Source organism: Alternaria infectoria (assembly GCF_024043175.1).
Source record: "Alternaria infectoria strain BMP 0036 chromosome Unknown scaffold_1, whole genome shotgun sequence".
In the NCBI taxonomy this organism is placed as follows: Eukaryota; Fungi; Ascomycota; class Dothideomycetes; order Pleosporales; family Pleosporaceae; genus Alternaria; species Alternaria infectoria.
This window is the reverse complement of record NW_026250690.1, coordinates 151382-165409: the sequence shown is the minus strand read 5'-3', so window position 1 is coordinate 165409 and position 14028 is coordinate 151382. Positions and strand designations below refer to the sequence as shown.

General features: G+C 53.1%; 6 protein-coding genes across 6 annotated transcripts; 3 read left to right on the top strand and 3 right to left on the bottom strand.

Moving 5' to 3' along the window:
- Nucleotides 1-612: 612 nt before the first annotated feature.
- J4E92_000063 (uncharacterized protein) lies at nt 613-2985 on the top strand (the record flags this gene model as incomplete). Its single annotated transcript, XM_051491482.1, has 2 exons — nt 613-751; nt 800-2985. The coding sequence occupies 2 exons, from the start codon at nt 613-615 to the stop codon at nt 2983-2985; spliced, it is 2325 nt and encodes a 774-aa protein (XP_051356994.1).
- A 959-nt stretch (nt 2986-3944) lies between these two features.
- J4E92_000062 (uncharacterized protein) lies at nt 3945-4895 on the bottom strand (the record flags this gene model as incomplete). The annotated part of the gene is given in 2 exon segments (XM_051491481.1): nt 3945-4876; nt 4889-4895. 2 exon segments carry the CDS (start codon nt 4893-4895, stop codon nt 3945-3947), a joined length of 939 nt encoding a protein of 312 aa, XP_051356993.1.
- Nucleotides 4896-5355: 460 nt separating this feature from the next.
- Nucleotides 5356-5634, bottom strand: J4E92_000061 (uncharacterized protein; the record flags this gene model as incomplete). Its single annotated transcript, XM_051491480.1, has 1 exon — nt 5356-5634. One exon carries the CDS (start codon nt 5632-5634, stop codon nt 5356-5358), a length of 279 nt encoding a protein of 92 aa, XP_051356992.1.
- Nucleotides 5635-6028: 394 nt separating this feature from the next.
- Nucleotides 6029-6984, top strand: J4E92_000060 (uncharacterized protein; the record flags this gene model as incomplete). The annotated part of the gene is made up of 2 exons (XM_051491479.1): nt 6029-6639; nt 6687-6984. The coding sequence occupies 2 exons, from the start codon at nt 6029-6031 to the stop codon at nt 6982-6984; spliced, it is 909 nt and encodes a 302-aa protein (XP_051356991.1).
- Nucleotides 6985-7221: 237 nt separating this feature from the next.
- J4E92_000059 (uncharacterized protein) lies at nt 7222-8809 on the bottom strand (the record flags this gene model as incomplete). Its single annotated transcript, XM_051491478.1, has 2 exons — nt 7222-7352; nt 7444-8809. The coding sequence occupies 2 exons, from the start codon at nt 8807-8809 to the stop codon at nt 7222-7224; spliced, it is 1497 nt and encodes a 498-aa protein (XP_051356990.1).
- Nucleotides 8810-11157: 2348 nt separating this feature from the next.
- On the top strand, nt 11158-13822 carry J4E92_000058 (uncharacterized protein; the record flags this gene model as incomplete). Its single annotated transcript, XM_051491477.1, has 3 exons — nt 11158-12299; nt 12349-13189; nt 13646-13822. The coding sequence occupies 3 exons, from the start codon at nt 11158-11160 to the stop codon at nt 13820-13822; spliced, it is 2160 nt and encodes a 719-aa protein (XP_051356989.1).
- Nucleotides 13823-14028: the final 206 nt, after the last annotated feature.

The window sequence follows — 14028 nt, the reverse complement described above, 5'->3', positions numbered from 1 at the left end:
CAAATTCATTGCGCGGAGAGTTTTTGGAGCTGTGTCTCATAGACCGTGGACGTCATAGCAATAACCTACGCCATCAACGCCGCAGCACAAACATCGCAAAGGAACGGGGGGCGCCCCGTTGACCGGTCGTAACAGTGTATACCCACCATGAGTAGCGATGATTACCATACAATGGGACGCCGTGCTCCACAAACGCCTAGAAAACGATGTATCGAGTTCAGGGGTCGCCATGTCCTAGCCGCTCCCCGAGCCGAACAGTAAGCCGACCTATCCTTGATACAGCACAAGCGCTCCGGTGATCTACCAACGCCCAGGTTCTGCTGACCCGAAATAGACCGTGTGGCCCTACTATAGTAGAAGCGACAGGGCTGCTGCGCGAAGACGTGCATGCCGAGGCCACTAGACTAATCTCGCTCGTGTCAGGTCTCGCGCCGCCGCGTCGGAGAGAAAGATATATCTAGGGAGAGTCTGCGCCTGGGAAGATCTTCACGAGTTATCGCCTGTCACTCATCGCCCTTACCGTCAACTCGGGGTGCAGAGACTCATCACTCTTGGAAGTCATAGACTTCCGTACATTCGCTTTTGCAACACACTCGCTTTATTACGCTTAACATGCGTGTTACTACTCTAATAGGCCTTCTGGCCGGACTTGCCAGCCAGACTGTCAACGCAGCCTGCAGCGCACCCCTCAAGATCGACGACTTCTCTAAGAAGGCTTCCAACCAGAACAGCTTGGGCGAGTGGACCAGTGGTAGGTCCGGTTGAAGTCCTGCACATGAAGAAAGGCTAATCAGCGCAGATGACGGATCCATGTCCTCGATCTCGGCCAGCGGCGGTGTCCTGTCTTTCAAGCCCAAGTCAGCTGGAGGTTCTTACTTTTACGAGACCTTCCCTTGCCAGGCAGCTAGCTCCAATGGATACAACTCTATCAGCTTCCAGATGAAGGGACCTGCCGGTGGCTCCGCGACCCTCGAGATTCAGACCAAGACCAGCTGCTCGGCTACGACGTACTCTTCCAAGTACGTTTCGATCTCTGGATTGACTGGCAGCACTCAGACCATCAACATCCCTCTGTCTCAGTTCTCTGGTGCCAACGCCAATGCTGTTACCGGTTTCGTTTGGGCTGGATTTTCTTCCACCACCGACACATGGCAGATGAGCAACATCGCCTTTGGTTGCGGCAGCAGTGCTGGTGGCAGCACCTCCGTCTCCGCAACCAGGGTGGCTACCACCTCGAGCTCCTCGGTCCGCAGCACCATGACAACAATCTCGTCTCCCACGGCCTCAGCTGGAACCTGCTCTCCTTTGTTGATCGATGACTGGATTTCTCAATCGCGTCTGACTTTCTTGTTCTACAACGCCATGGGATACCCTACCTCTGATGATGCTTCCATGACTTCCATCACCGTTGGAAAGCCGTCTACTAACCACGTCGAGTTCGTTCCCAAGGCCGACTCGTACTTCTACACCCAGTTCCCCTGCGTCGACGCGAAGAAGAACAAGTACACCGGTATTTCTCTTCGCATCAAGGCTCCTAAGGGCGCAACCCTGTCCGTTCAGCTCGACTCTTCGGACAACTGTGACGCAACCAACCCCAAGTCCACCTACGCGTCCGCAACTGACCTTGGATGGACTTTCGATGGAACTGAGAAGCTGTACACCATTCCCTTCAGCAAGTTCGCTGGCCTCAACACCGAGAAGCTCACCACTATCCTCTTTTCCGGATTCTCTGGTACCACTTCCTTCGGTCCCATGGCCTTCTACTGCGGCAACTCTGGAGAATACGTTGTGCCTCCTACCTCTGCCGACCCCGGCGCCTCTGCTACCGTTCCCGCTCCTAGCAACCCATCCGCTACCGGCCTCGTGATTGACAAGTTCGCCAACGCCAACACCAACGCCATGGGCAACTGGCACGGTGGTGACGAGGGCATGTCTCTCCAGTACGCTGGCGGCAAGCTCACCATCAAGTCCCCCGACGCCGACTACTCTTACTACACCCAAGTGTCTGGTGGCTGTGCCGACTTCACCAAGTACAAGGGATCGTACCTCCACATTGCTTACACCGGTACCACTGCCTTCACTGTCGCTTTCCAGCAGCACAACAGCCAGTGCAACACCGAGATCGCTCCCTTCCCTGAGACTTGGGATTCCGCTGAGGCCGGCCGCTACGCCAAGAACGGACACATCTACATCCCCATCAGCCACTTCAACATCAACCTCTCCCGCGTCGTCGGCTTCGCGCTCAAGGGTTTCCACAGCAGCGAGTCTGTCACCCTCTCCGTTATCGAGATCGTCTCCTCTGTTCCCGCCGGTACTACCATTCCCAAGAAGGACGAGACTGGTGACCTAGTCTTCGCTTGCAAGCGCCCCAACTCCTTCGCTTTCGCCATCGACGACGGTCAACCCGACCTCGCCCAGGAAGTCCTCAAGATCATCCGCGAGGAGGACGTCAAGGTGACCTTCTTCACCGTCGGCGCTCCCCTTCTCGACGCCTCCACCAACCTGACCAACGTCTACAAGGAGATGATGTCCGCGGGTCACCAGCTCGCCCTTCACTCCTTCACTCACCCTAAGATGGAAGGTCTCCCCGACTACGCATCCATTGACTGGGAGTACAACGAGGACGTCAAGGCCATGAAGTCGCAATTCAACGGCTTGACCTCCACCTACTTCCGTCCTCCCTTCGGTACCGAGGGTGCCCGCATGCGCTCGCGCCTCACAAAGGCCGTCGGCAACACCGCCAAGATTGTCAACTGGAGCGTCGATGTTGAGGATTGGTTGTGGGCTGAGACCGACACCCCTGAGCAGCAGAAGGTTGCTTTCCAGCGTGACGTCGACAAGGGTGGTAACCTTGTGGTTCTCCATTACCTCTACCCTAGCACTGTCAGCTACCTTCGGGAGTTCATTCAGATCGCCAAGGCTACTGGCAAGCAGCTTATGCGTGTCGATCAGTGCATGATGGACCCTAACGCTCCTCCGCTATAGATCCGATCATGTAGTTTTAATTGAGTTGATGAGAGGATGATACCCGAAGGTGCGAGTTGTTGTAGAATAGAGACTCGTTTAGCATGTCTTGTTAATCGTAATTAAATCTCTGAGAACCATTCATAAGAGCATTCAGCACATTGTGACCATCTTCCCGATCTACCGCAGAAGGACTATGCTAGATCAAAGCTTGGAGGCATCTCGGGAGAAACTGATTGTGCTGAGGGCCGATAAGCGACATAAAGATTACGATGCCTCTTCCTTTTACCATCAGCACTTTATCATGGTAGGCCCGATTGTCGTGAAGCTACGTCTCAGATCATGTGAGTAATCACGCACACAAATCAAACCTTCCTCAGGCGTTTAGTAACCACCTTGACACATCTTGACAGCTCTCCATCAAGTATGCTTTGCGTGATTAGTATCTCCATTACCTCCTGGGTAGGGGCAGGCATTGAGGGTTGGCCATGCATATTGCGATTCTCGCTATAACAAACGCTGCGAACCTTGGAATGCATTCCCTCGAAAACCAATTGTACGAAACACGATGTCCGATGTACGACGGCCGATCACGGGCTGTATGCTGGATGGTCCTGGGGAAAAGGCACAAGTCGATGATACCTAGTGACGTCACTCTCGGCTCAAAACCTCTTAGCGCCCAAGTTGCAGGAAGTCACGTGCCGTCAGCATGATGGCCGAGTGCAAGCGCATGCCGCACTATCCTTCCTACCTACATCCTCGACATTCGCCAAAGGCTTCTCATCGGCATGCGGTTATCTTATCGTGTTGAGTATGCGGAGGCGCGTCTTCGGACCGTTGGCGGTGACGGCTTACCTTTCTATTTTCCCTATAGGCACACACACGGCACAAGTTATGGTGTCTATTGAGTAATAGCAAATGGACTATCTTTGTAAGCGCGCTGCCTCAAAGGCTATCAGACTTCGTCTATCAATGCCTACCTAGGTACCTGTCCACGGGTTCGTCCAACACCACTCTGGTAAGCTTTTAGGATCCCACTCCCTCACCCTGGTTGCCTCAAACTCTCCCTTCTCGTCCTTACGAAAAACAAACCTTGGCTTTCTCACATATCTCCCTAGATAGGCTTCCATGAACTCATATTCGTCCAGCTCAATCAGCAGCGGTAGCTGCTGATGGTCTAGCTCCAAATACAGATATCTCGTCAGATTCTTCAGCTGCCACAACGACACGGCCCAAAGGCCCGGGTTTTTAGTCTTGTAGTGGATGGCATGGTAGATCAGCGAGTCGAGATAGGTAGTAAGATTCGGGACCAAAATGGGACTTGGGTGGCTTGCGCTTCTGCCGCGCGGTAAGCCGGGGAAAAAGATGGCGGGGGGATGCGCCCCAAGAGGCGAATCTGGCACCTTCGTATCTGGATGCACACGAGGACCATACCACCATCCATTCTCTCGGTGCAGAGCTGGATGCCAGGTCTCTTCGACGAGGATAGGCTGCCAATAGTACACGTCGGGGACTTCGATAGTGATGCAGCTATCTATGTCGAGATGATATGCGGTGTCGGACCAAAGAGCTAGGTAGCGGAATTCGTCTTCGTTTTCGGTGAATGTTTGCCGGAGAACGATATCGGCGTCGCAATTCGATACTGGGTCATTGCCAAAAATATCTTCTGGATCTTGTTCGTTGAGTGTCCATCTTGAAGTGGCTAGAAGATCCGATGCGACGGCTTTCAGCGTGTTGTGGCGGATGAGAATTTCGCATACATCTGTCATTGTTCCGGCAGACCCCATCCATCGCTGTGCCGCGCATCCAACGAGTAGGAAAGGATGTTGATGCGATGCCAGAACGTCCAGAACGTGGTCGAGGCTGCCCTCCTCGGATGCGACTGGCTTTGGCGCTATGTAGCCGGTAGTATCTGTTTCGTTACGGTCCATCGTGTGATTACGTTGTGATGGAGTCGGTAAGATTGGATATGGTGAGGACGATAGAAGAGGAATGAGTAAGTCGTACGATCTAAGTACATACTTAGGTATTCTTGTTCCCTGGTCATATGTAATTGAACGCGTCAAAGAAGCGTGGAACCGAGGAGTCAGAACGCTGCGCTAAGATGCTAGCCAACCATTATGCTACGAAAGCGGGTAGCTTTGTCACGTGAGATATATCACTGGCATGCATGCACATGACCGCATTCCTTTAGTGTAGTACTCAAGCTCTCCAAATTGCAGCGCGATACTCAGTATGTGTTTATAGATTGTTTGGGTCGTTGCTACTATACTGTATCATTCCCGCGCGTTGACGAGCCCAACCTTAATTCCCCCGTCAATTCGCTACATATGCCTCATGAGATAATGCGCATAGCCGTTGAGACCTTTTCTCACAATCCGATCTCGCCCTCTACGGCCCATTTCCCATCGCACTCGCCTCCGATGTCCTGCGCTGGCGCTCATCCTCCGCTTTCCTGGCTTCTACCTGGATGTCCGCGATATCTTCGGGATGCCTCTGGATCTGCGACCTGATGATGCCGATTTGGGAACTGATAGTAATGGCCTGGTTGGCGTGGAGATGAGTAATGGCTTCCAGCTTCTTGTTCGTGCGCGCATGAGCGGCTTTCTCTTGCGCGAGCTCTGCTTCGAGGCGAGCGACTGGATCGACTGGGCTTTGGGGGAGGGACATGGTGGCGCTGAGATTAGGGCTTGCTGTTAGCGACATCGTTCGAATTGGGTGAAAAGCGGAGGAATACCTTGTCTTTGAGCTGTATGGGGAAGGTGCGGCTGGGTGGTCGCTGGCAAGAACGGCCGCGGAAGACGTTAGATGGCAAAGGTGGTGGCGGAAGAGAGTGGACTATGGTCTTGGATTATCAAGGCGCGACCTAATTCTCTTTCACTTTCACCGGCTGTTGTTTGTTGTTTGCTCGCTTGCGCGTAGGGCCGCACAAGTGAAGGTGCACCCGGCACGAAATACTCGTGGCCCGTCTGAGCTACAACACTGAACAGCCACGACCGAACCTCGCCGCGCAGTCACACGATTGACTGTATCAGCACAGCTAACCCTCCTTCAGTTGCCAATCATGGCTGAGCGCGATGCCCTCGTAACGCCATCAAGCCGGCACGTGCTGCCGAGACAGATGGAAAACGCTGGCACCAACAACCCGCCGACTACACGCAAGGAGAACGAGCCGGCACCACGTGAGAGTTGTTTACCGGAGGAGTACAGATCGTTTGTGGAACGTTCAAAGGAGAAAGATCTTCTGAGAAAAGAAGCACAAGAAGCAGCTGCCAAGCATGAGGAAAAGCTAGAGAGGATGAAGCTGGACCACGAGAAGGATATGTGGCACCTAAAGCTTGAATTCCGTATCCAGGTCGATGGTCTCATGCGGGAGAAGAAAGAGCTTCAGTCTACGATTCACGCTTGCGGCAAGCTGTTTGGAGAAATGCGCGACGAGCATAAGACCGAGATCGAGACACTCACCCACACGATGGAGCGACTTCAGAGTGAAGTGAATGCCAAGGCCAAGGAGCTCAAGGTCATGTATGACGCGCACGATTCTCTGGTCAAGAAACTCGAGGACGAGAGGGCGGAGTTACCGAAGAAGCTGGCCGACGCTGCGAAGCATGCGCTTGCTCTCCAGTCCAACGCACTCAAGTCATCTGACAACGCCGTTGTTGCAAAAGGCCTTGCGTTAGTACACGACAGCCCTTACTACTTACATGGCTAATTCTGTTTAGATCCGTTCCTGCGCACCTCAAAGGCAAATCTGAACGCTTCGCACACTGCACCCAGTGCATGCGACACAACTGGGACTGCGACCGCGGGATTCTATGCAAGAACTGCTCGATGCGAGGCATCAAGAAAGGTTGCAGGCGAGTTGCGTGCGAAGACTACAAGAAGGGCATATGCAAGAACAAACAGTGCCGCTTTGCACATGAAGGAGAGATATACAAGCGCCTCGATCCTTCCGAAGATGTATGGGGTGATGGGCGTGAGCTGAGTCCTGTCGAGCTCGACAAGATGGGTGTTTGGTAGACGGACGATAGCTCGCTAGTACTACATAGCATGAGAAACGTCGAGAGAGATGTGAGATAACACAGTATTGGGAATACAATATACAATTTGAGCTGTGTTACATGACAGGAAAGATGGCTTTGGAGGCGACAAGTGATTTTCGGTTGATGGAAATGATCCTGCGCATGAGTTGTCACGTCCTGGGTATCATTGCACACCTACATTTAGCGAGGTTGGCAACAATGTATCCAAGTACATCTAGGGCGTCAACGCTCTCGGTTCTACAGCAAAGAGCTTGTTGAACATGTTCTGTGGGTCGTACTTGGCCTTCAGATCTTGCAAACGTTCGTAGTTGTTGCCAAAGACGTCTCTGGACTTCTCTTCGTACTCTATTTCGGCGTTAGCATACCGTTGCATAACAATATCTTTCCCGTATGCGCGTTATATGAGTGAGGAGTGCACGCTTTGGAGAGTACTTACGGTCGTAGTTCCCATATACCATTGTCGCACCATGACTGCCCCTCTTGCCAATCCACCCATCGTTGCTCGCGCCTGCCTCAGCGCCGCCACGTTGAAGTTCGTTCTTGAACAGAAGCGCGACATCCCTCGACCACTGCCTACATTTCTGATCGTTACCTTGATCCCACCACAATGGAGCAACTGCCGCGTTGAAGTGTCTTCCGCGGTTCGCAAAGGCCATGTCAGAGTTGGTAACTTCAACAATCTTCGTCGGGTCTAGCAGCTCCCACATAACCTGGGAGCCGACTGCATCGGACGTCTCGTCAGTAAATTTGGCGTACGCCTCCAAGACGGATACCACGAAGTCGCCACGGACAGGAAGCTCGAATCCAGCGCCCTTGATAGAGACACGCGCACCGATGGGTAGATCCATGAGTTTGTTTGCCTTGGCGTACGGCATCATTGCCATGGTACTCATCAAAGGTTCCAACCCAACGATATCCTTGAATAGCTCTTTGCCATCTTCTTCCGAGCCATGGTAGATCGCGGCTACGAAGAACAGGACCTGGCCACCAGCAGGTGGAGGCCTGACGAAACCGAAAGCACTCGCTGCTTTCCCCGCAGCTTTTGAATCGCCATCTGCGTTCGGCGTGAAGATATTGTTACATGCTTCGACGGCTTTCTTGATGATATCTGGCGTTGGTGGAAACATCATGAAGCCAGCCCACAGATCGCCTGTCTCATGGGTGCGGAATACAAACTCAATGCCGACACCAAAGTTCTGTCCCGCGCCGCGCAGAGCCCAGAATAGGTCTGGGTTCTCATCGGTAGAGGCTTTGACGATACTGCCGTCCGCCAACACGACAGTACATGAAATGAGATTGTCGACAACCAGTCCGTGTTTGACTGTGAGCCAGCCAAAGCCGCCACCGAACGTGAGACCACCGACGCCGGTATCTGAGACGGTGCCACCAACTGCTGCAAGACCGTACGGTGCAAGATCTTCATCGACATCACCCCAGACGGCACCTCCGCCGACTTTGATCGTTCTTCCCTCGACGTCGACGTCGGTAGTACGCATGTGTGTGTTCAAGTCGATAAGTAGTCCGCCATCCGTTGATGATGCGCCAGCAGTCGAGTGACCACCTCCTTTGACGGCGAGATCAAGATTGTGTTCGGAAGCATACTTGAGGGTGATCGAGATTGCTTCTGCCGACTTGGGGATTAGGCATGCTCCCGCTGGCTTCACAGCAGCGCTTGACCATCGGTGAATGGATTTTGTGTATGCCTCAGTTTCCTTCGGTGTCACTAACTGGGCGTCTGTATCTCTCAGCAATTCGCGAAGTTCTGCGATGTCTGCTTCGTTAATCGGGCGTTTGGTAGCCATCGCGCAAAGAGTAGTATAGTGACTAGTGAAAGGGACGAAGGACAAATGTTATGATGGATACTTGTACATATAGGGCTTCGAGCGCTTGGTCCAAACTTGAGTAGACGAAGACGTGACGAAGCGGGGTCTATATTGGGGCGTAAGCTTACCACGCCGTTGACCGTCAGCAACGTAGGAACATGGCGAATAGCTGTCACCGATACCTCGGCAGAGGTAAGGCCTACCATCGCCAGCCGTGTTGACAGGGAGCTCGACTGTATAACTGATATCGGACTCACTGTTCATTGGAGACGCCATGCGGTTGTCGGAACCCACCCATGGCGATCAGCTCGACCGCATGCACACTACAGCCCGTAAGGTCCCAGTTCCGAACCCATTTTCGCACGGTGTCACTAGACTCTCGTCAAGATCTATCGTCGTCTTTGTTCTGGGCCTGGTATGGACGTCAGAACATGTGAGCTGGTCAAGCGCGTGGCGCTCGAATCTCGTATAGCTAATGCAGTTGTGCTGGACAGTGCCCAGGTGAACATTCATATGCTGACGGCCCAGGATAATGCGCTATGGTCAAACAGACGTCTTGGCCTCCTAACCCGTGATGCAGCGCTGTCCGTAGGCTCTGGGGTTGGCTGCATCAAGCATGGAGTCGGCGTTACGTTTTCGGTAACTCAACCAGAAACCATGATCTAGAGGTCGACGGATGAGAAAGAGGACGAAACAATCGGTTTAAGAGGGTGCGTACAAAGACCGCAGTTGATACTACGAAGCTGTCATGATGGGAAGGGTCCGTCGGAATGACGCGCATAGGGGAGTGGCGGGGAAGGGAAAGGGATCGGCAAACCTACCTAGGTAGTCAGCCTTGGCAGTCGCGTCCACGGGTCGCGTGTTGCGAGCTTCTTCTCACGTCCGACGTTCAATCCCATCCTGCATCCCTTCTATTTCCTGAGACACCATGCCTTCGCTCTCAATTTTCGCTATGTATCATGACTCACGGATTTCCCGACTGGCGGCACGCGAACAAATGCAATGCTCATGACGTCATGTTGTCAACGCACGCGAAGTCTGCCTCAAAGGCTGCACAGATCTCGAACGATATCGCACGCGGTCGAAGTATCATGGCCAAGATTATTGCGCAGGTCTTTTACTGTGCGCATGCATGTCATCTTGCGACATCGCGTTACGCGCTCAAAATCGCGTTGCGAGCCACGTCGGAGAGTATGTGACTCGATGCAAGCTCGGCTCTCACTTCTCGCAGGTGCTTCACACATCTTGATGGCGGAGACGAAAAGGGCTTTATTGGCCCCGGGTAGCAGGTCTTTGCACTTCGACCCTCGGAGCACGAGGCTTTCCTTCGTGTAGGCGTTCAGACGCTGAAGATGTCGTAATGGTAGCGGTACAGTTCAGGTGATGCTGGGTTCAATCCATTGCACAGCGCCGTGCACGCATGGTAGGGACTACTTCACAAAGTATTTGTTGTCCTCTTCTACTCCTCATGTCTCTTTCTGACAGAATCTGCTTACGAATGCTCTCTTGAGATCGTAAAGCTTGAAGTGGTTGGGTTATTTGCAGTCGTCTTCAGAAGGACATCAAGACAACTAACTATTCCAAATGCGAGAAAACACATGGCATTCTCGCACGTTTGACTTCATGTTGAGGAGATCGTGGCATTGTGAGTAGTGCACCTGGGGGGAATCTTCTCTCTAATTCAAGGTCACATGGCCGGCATTGCGAGGTCGTCATCGCCGCCAACATCCTGCTGCCTTCACCGGAACAGCTTTGCCTTGTTTACCATTACTGCGCGCTTACCTGGCTCGCATTTATAATTCAGATCCTCAACTGCAAGCTAACTTGTATGGCTGCTGCCCTCCGCGAGTCGCGATCTTGGACATTGTGCGCCGCCTAAATCCTCTGCCACCTTCGATTTTTCAACCACAGGACGGACCCATCGCTTCCGCGCACCACAACAACAACACAATCGATTTTCTCATTTTTGGTACTCCAACCAGCACCACAAAATTTCTCGCGACTCGACAGCGCAGCACATCTACAGCCGACCTCTGCCAATCCTAAGGCGAAGCCATCTTTAAGCAGCGCAGTCGCCTTCACCTTCACTGGACGCATTCAATCCGACACTCACTTCGACTTCCGCAACAAGATTGCGACTAGCGCCAAAATACCACCTCTACTCGCACTTTCCTGCACTATTTACCTACGTCTCACCTCGACCTTTGTCTACTCACCACAACACAATCCCACGATATCATCGCATCAGTCACACATTGCTACCCCGCGCGTTGATCGTGCATTTCCATTTCATACCGATTACCCGTACCCGAAACGCTCTTACTGTGATGGCGCCCTCGGCTCTCACCTCCCAAGGGAGCCCGTCGATCCCCGAACCCGCAAAGCCACAGCAACCCACTCCAGAAACGTCCCGGGAAGCTACCTCGCCCACGGTCTCACTTTCCGAAGAGAATTTCGCCCTTAAGCAGCGCCTTGCTCAGTCTGAACTAGCCAAGAAGCACCTTGTCGAAGAAGTCGCAGATGGAAAGCAAAGAGTCATCGATGCCGCGAAGCGTGCCACTGCCGCCGAGATCGAGGCGAAAGCAGCAAAGGCACGCGCCCAAAACCGCTATACAGAGAAGGTGCACGCCAACAACGAGAACCGTCATCTGAAGAAACGGATCGATACGATGGACAAGGAGCGTGCGGACTTCATTGTTGGTGTTAAAAGCATTCTTCAGGGTCGCGACGAGATGATAGCTAAGCTCGAGGAAGAGAAGGCTAGTGGAGAATGTTCTAAAGAAGAACTCATTGAGAAGTTCACAAAGCAGGTAGATGTCTTTCAACAGGGCTACCTCGCGTCTGAACGTGATAAGGAGAAGTTGAAACGTGAGAAAGAGAAGGAGAAACGTGAAAAAGAGCTGGAGAAAAAGGTGTCTGATAAGATCATTGGCCAGCTTAAATCCGACAGGGACACGCAGGGCAACGTCAACAAGGATCTGAAGAGCGTGATCGCACAATTACGACAAGAAATCGCCACGGAGAAAGAGAAATCGAAAGCCGCAGCCGATGCGTCGACCATGGACCAGATCGAGGCTCGCGTCGCTGCTGCCAAGGCTGATGGGTTCAAAGAAGCCACCATAGCAAAGCAGAGTGAGAACGCCGTATACCGAAAGACAATAGAAGAAAAGGCGACCGCACATGTCGCATGGATGAAGAAGGACATTGAGACGAAAGCGAAAGAGCACGTACAGAAAAGAGAGGCTGAATGGCGTTCAGAGCAGACTAGTCTCATACAGAGGGCTTCTGCAGCTGAAGCTGCGCTGAGTGCTGCCAATACCAAGCTTGCGATAGCCCAGCAACGGCCTATAGCAGCATCAGTATCGCACCCTGTGCCAAACGATGCTCAGAGGCCTCCCAAACGGAGCCAGCCGACTTCTTCGCAGGGAGCGTTCGACTCTAACAAGCGAAGGAAGCTTGACGCAGCTGGGTAAGTTCCACATTTTTTCTATGGATGAAGCTATCGCTAATACACACAGTGCTGCCGGTATCACTACACCAGACTTTCACCGTGCGCACTCGAACTCGCTTCCCTCCGACACAAATGCCATAAGCCCTTTGTCAGCCCCATGGACGAACGGTGATACCATGATGGGCGGCACACAAATGCAGAGGCAAGCTCGACATGTCGCACCGAATGGCATGCATGGACGAAGCTCGTCACAGCAGTCGACTGGCTCAGCAGGGCAGATGGCACCCGCCCGGCGTCCTTCGCAACAGCCTGGTGCCATGATGGCCGCGCCTCCAGGACGCACACCCAGCAACATGTCACCCCAGCAGCAGCGACACTTGATGCAGAACTTGGCTGCGGGTAACGCCGGCAGCCAATCACCTAGATTCCCTCAACATAACTTAGGCCTGATGCGCACATCTCCGCAGGTCGGTCGACAGATGGGAAGTGGTCAGCATATGACCAACCAGGCCGGAAACATGAACTCGTACGACGGGGACTTATCGATGCAACAGATGCAGCGAGATGCTCAGTCGCAAATCCGGTCACAGATGTCGACACCGGCGCATGGGTCTATGAGACGTACACCTTCGTACGGCTCAGCTTCTTCTGTGGCGTCGCCTCGACCTCACGTCGCGCAACACTCTTCGAGTCAATTTGCACCCCCAACTGGGCAAAACTGGAATATGAGGCAGAACTTTGAGCAGCAGAACTTATCAACAAATGGTACGAACCAGAGAGTGGCGGGAAACTACGCTCCCATCATGGAAGAGTTGGATTCGAATTTTACCTTCGATGTTAACGCACTTACGGGAGATGTTGGTGCTGCTTACGTTCGTTCTCAGCAAAACCTCGGAGACGCACATGATGTCAGCGATTGGTTTCCCACAGAAGATAACAACACTCAGACGGCCTTCAACTCGACTCTCCCTTCGAATGGAACGCCTCCGATGCACCAAGCCGACTTCCAGCAGCCTCAACAGCGCAGCTACCAAACCCATTCACGCAATCATTCACAACCGTACGAGAGTGGTTCAAGAGACATGTCTCACGGGTCCGAGAGCCTCCAGAATGAGCCTATCATGGAAATTAGCAGAAGCAGTTCACGCCAGCCTTCTGTTCCGGGACGAGCGACTCGAGCTTCTTCCCGCTCTACACCTGGACCTTCTGGACCTTCTGGACGATCGAGACGCAAGACACCAGGTCCGGCGGAGCCGACTCAAGTTCCATGTGTGAACTGCTACCGTCACTGGTGGGAAGGCGAATGCGACGAAGGCCAGCCATGCTCAAACTGTGTTGCATCAGGAACAAAATGTGTGCGGCAGAAATGCATTAACTACGCTGCCGGCACTTGCGACAAGGGCAACAAGTGTCCCAACGTACACGAAGGAGACGAGCGTTACCAGAACGAGGAGTTCCTCGTAGCCCAGACCAAGGCGGGCAAGCGGCCTTCACGTTTGGGTACGAGGGCAGAAGCGAAGCCGCCGCCAACCCAGGATTAGGATGCTTGGCCTATTTGATATATCTTGAGGGCTAAGATGCTTGCCCGCAACTCCGCATGGTTGTTGCATTCTGGCGACATTGAAGGGAGTTGGTTATTGCTGTTTGGATTGAGTTTGCTATCCTTGGTATTTTCCCCTCCACCCTGGCTTGACAGCCCTGTTGAGTTCCAGCCGCCCGAAAGGGCAGGCTCTGATAGGGCTGAACA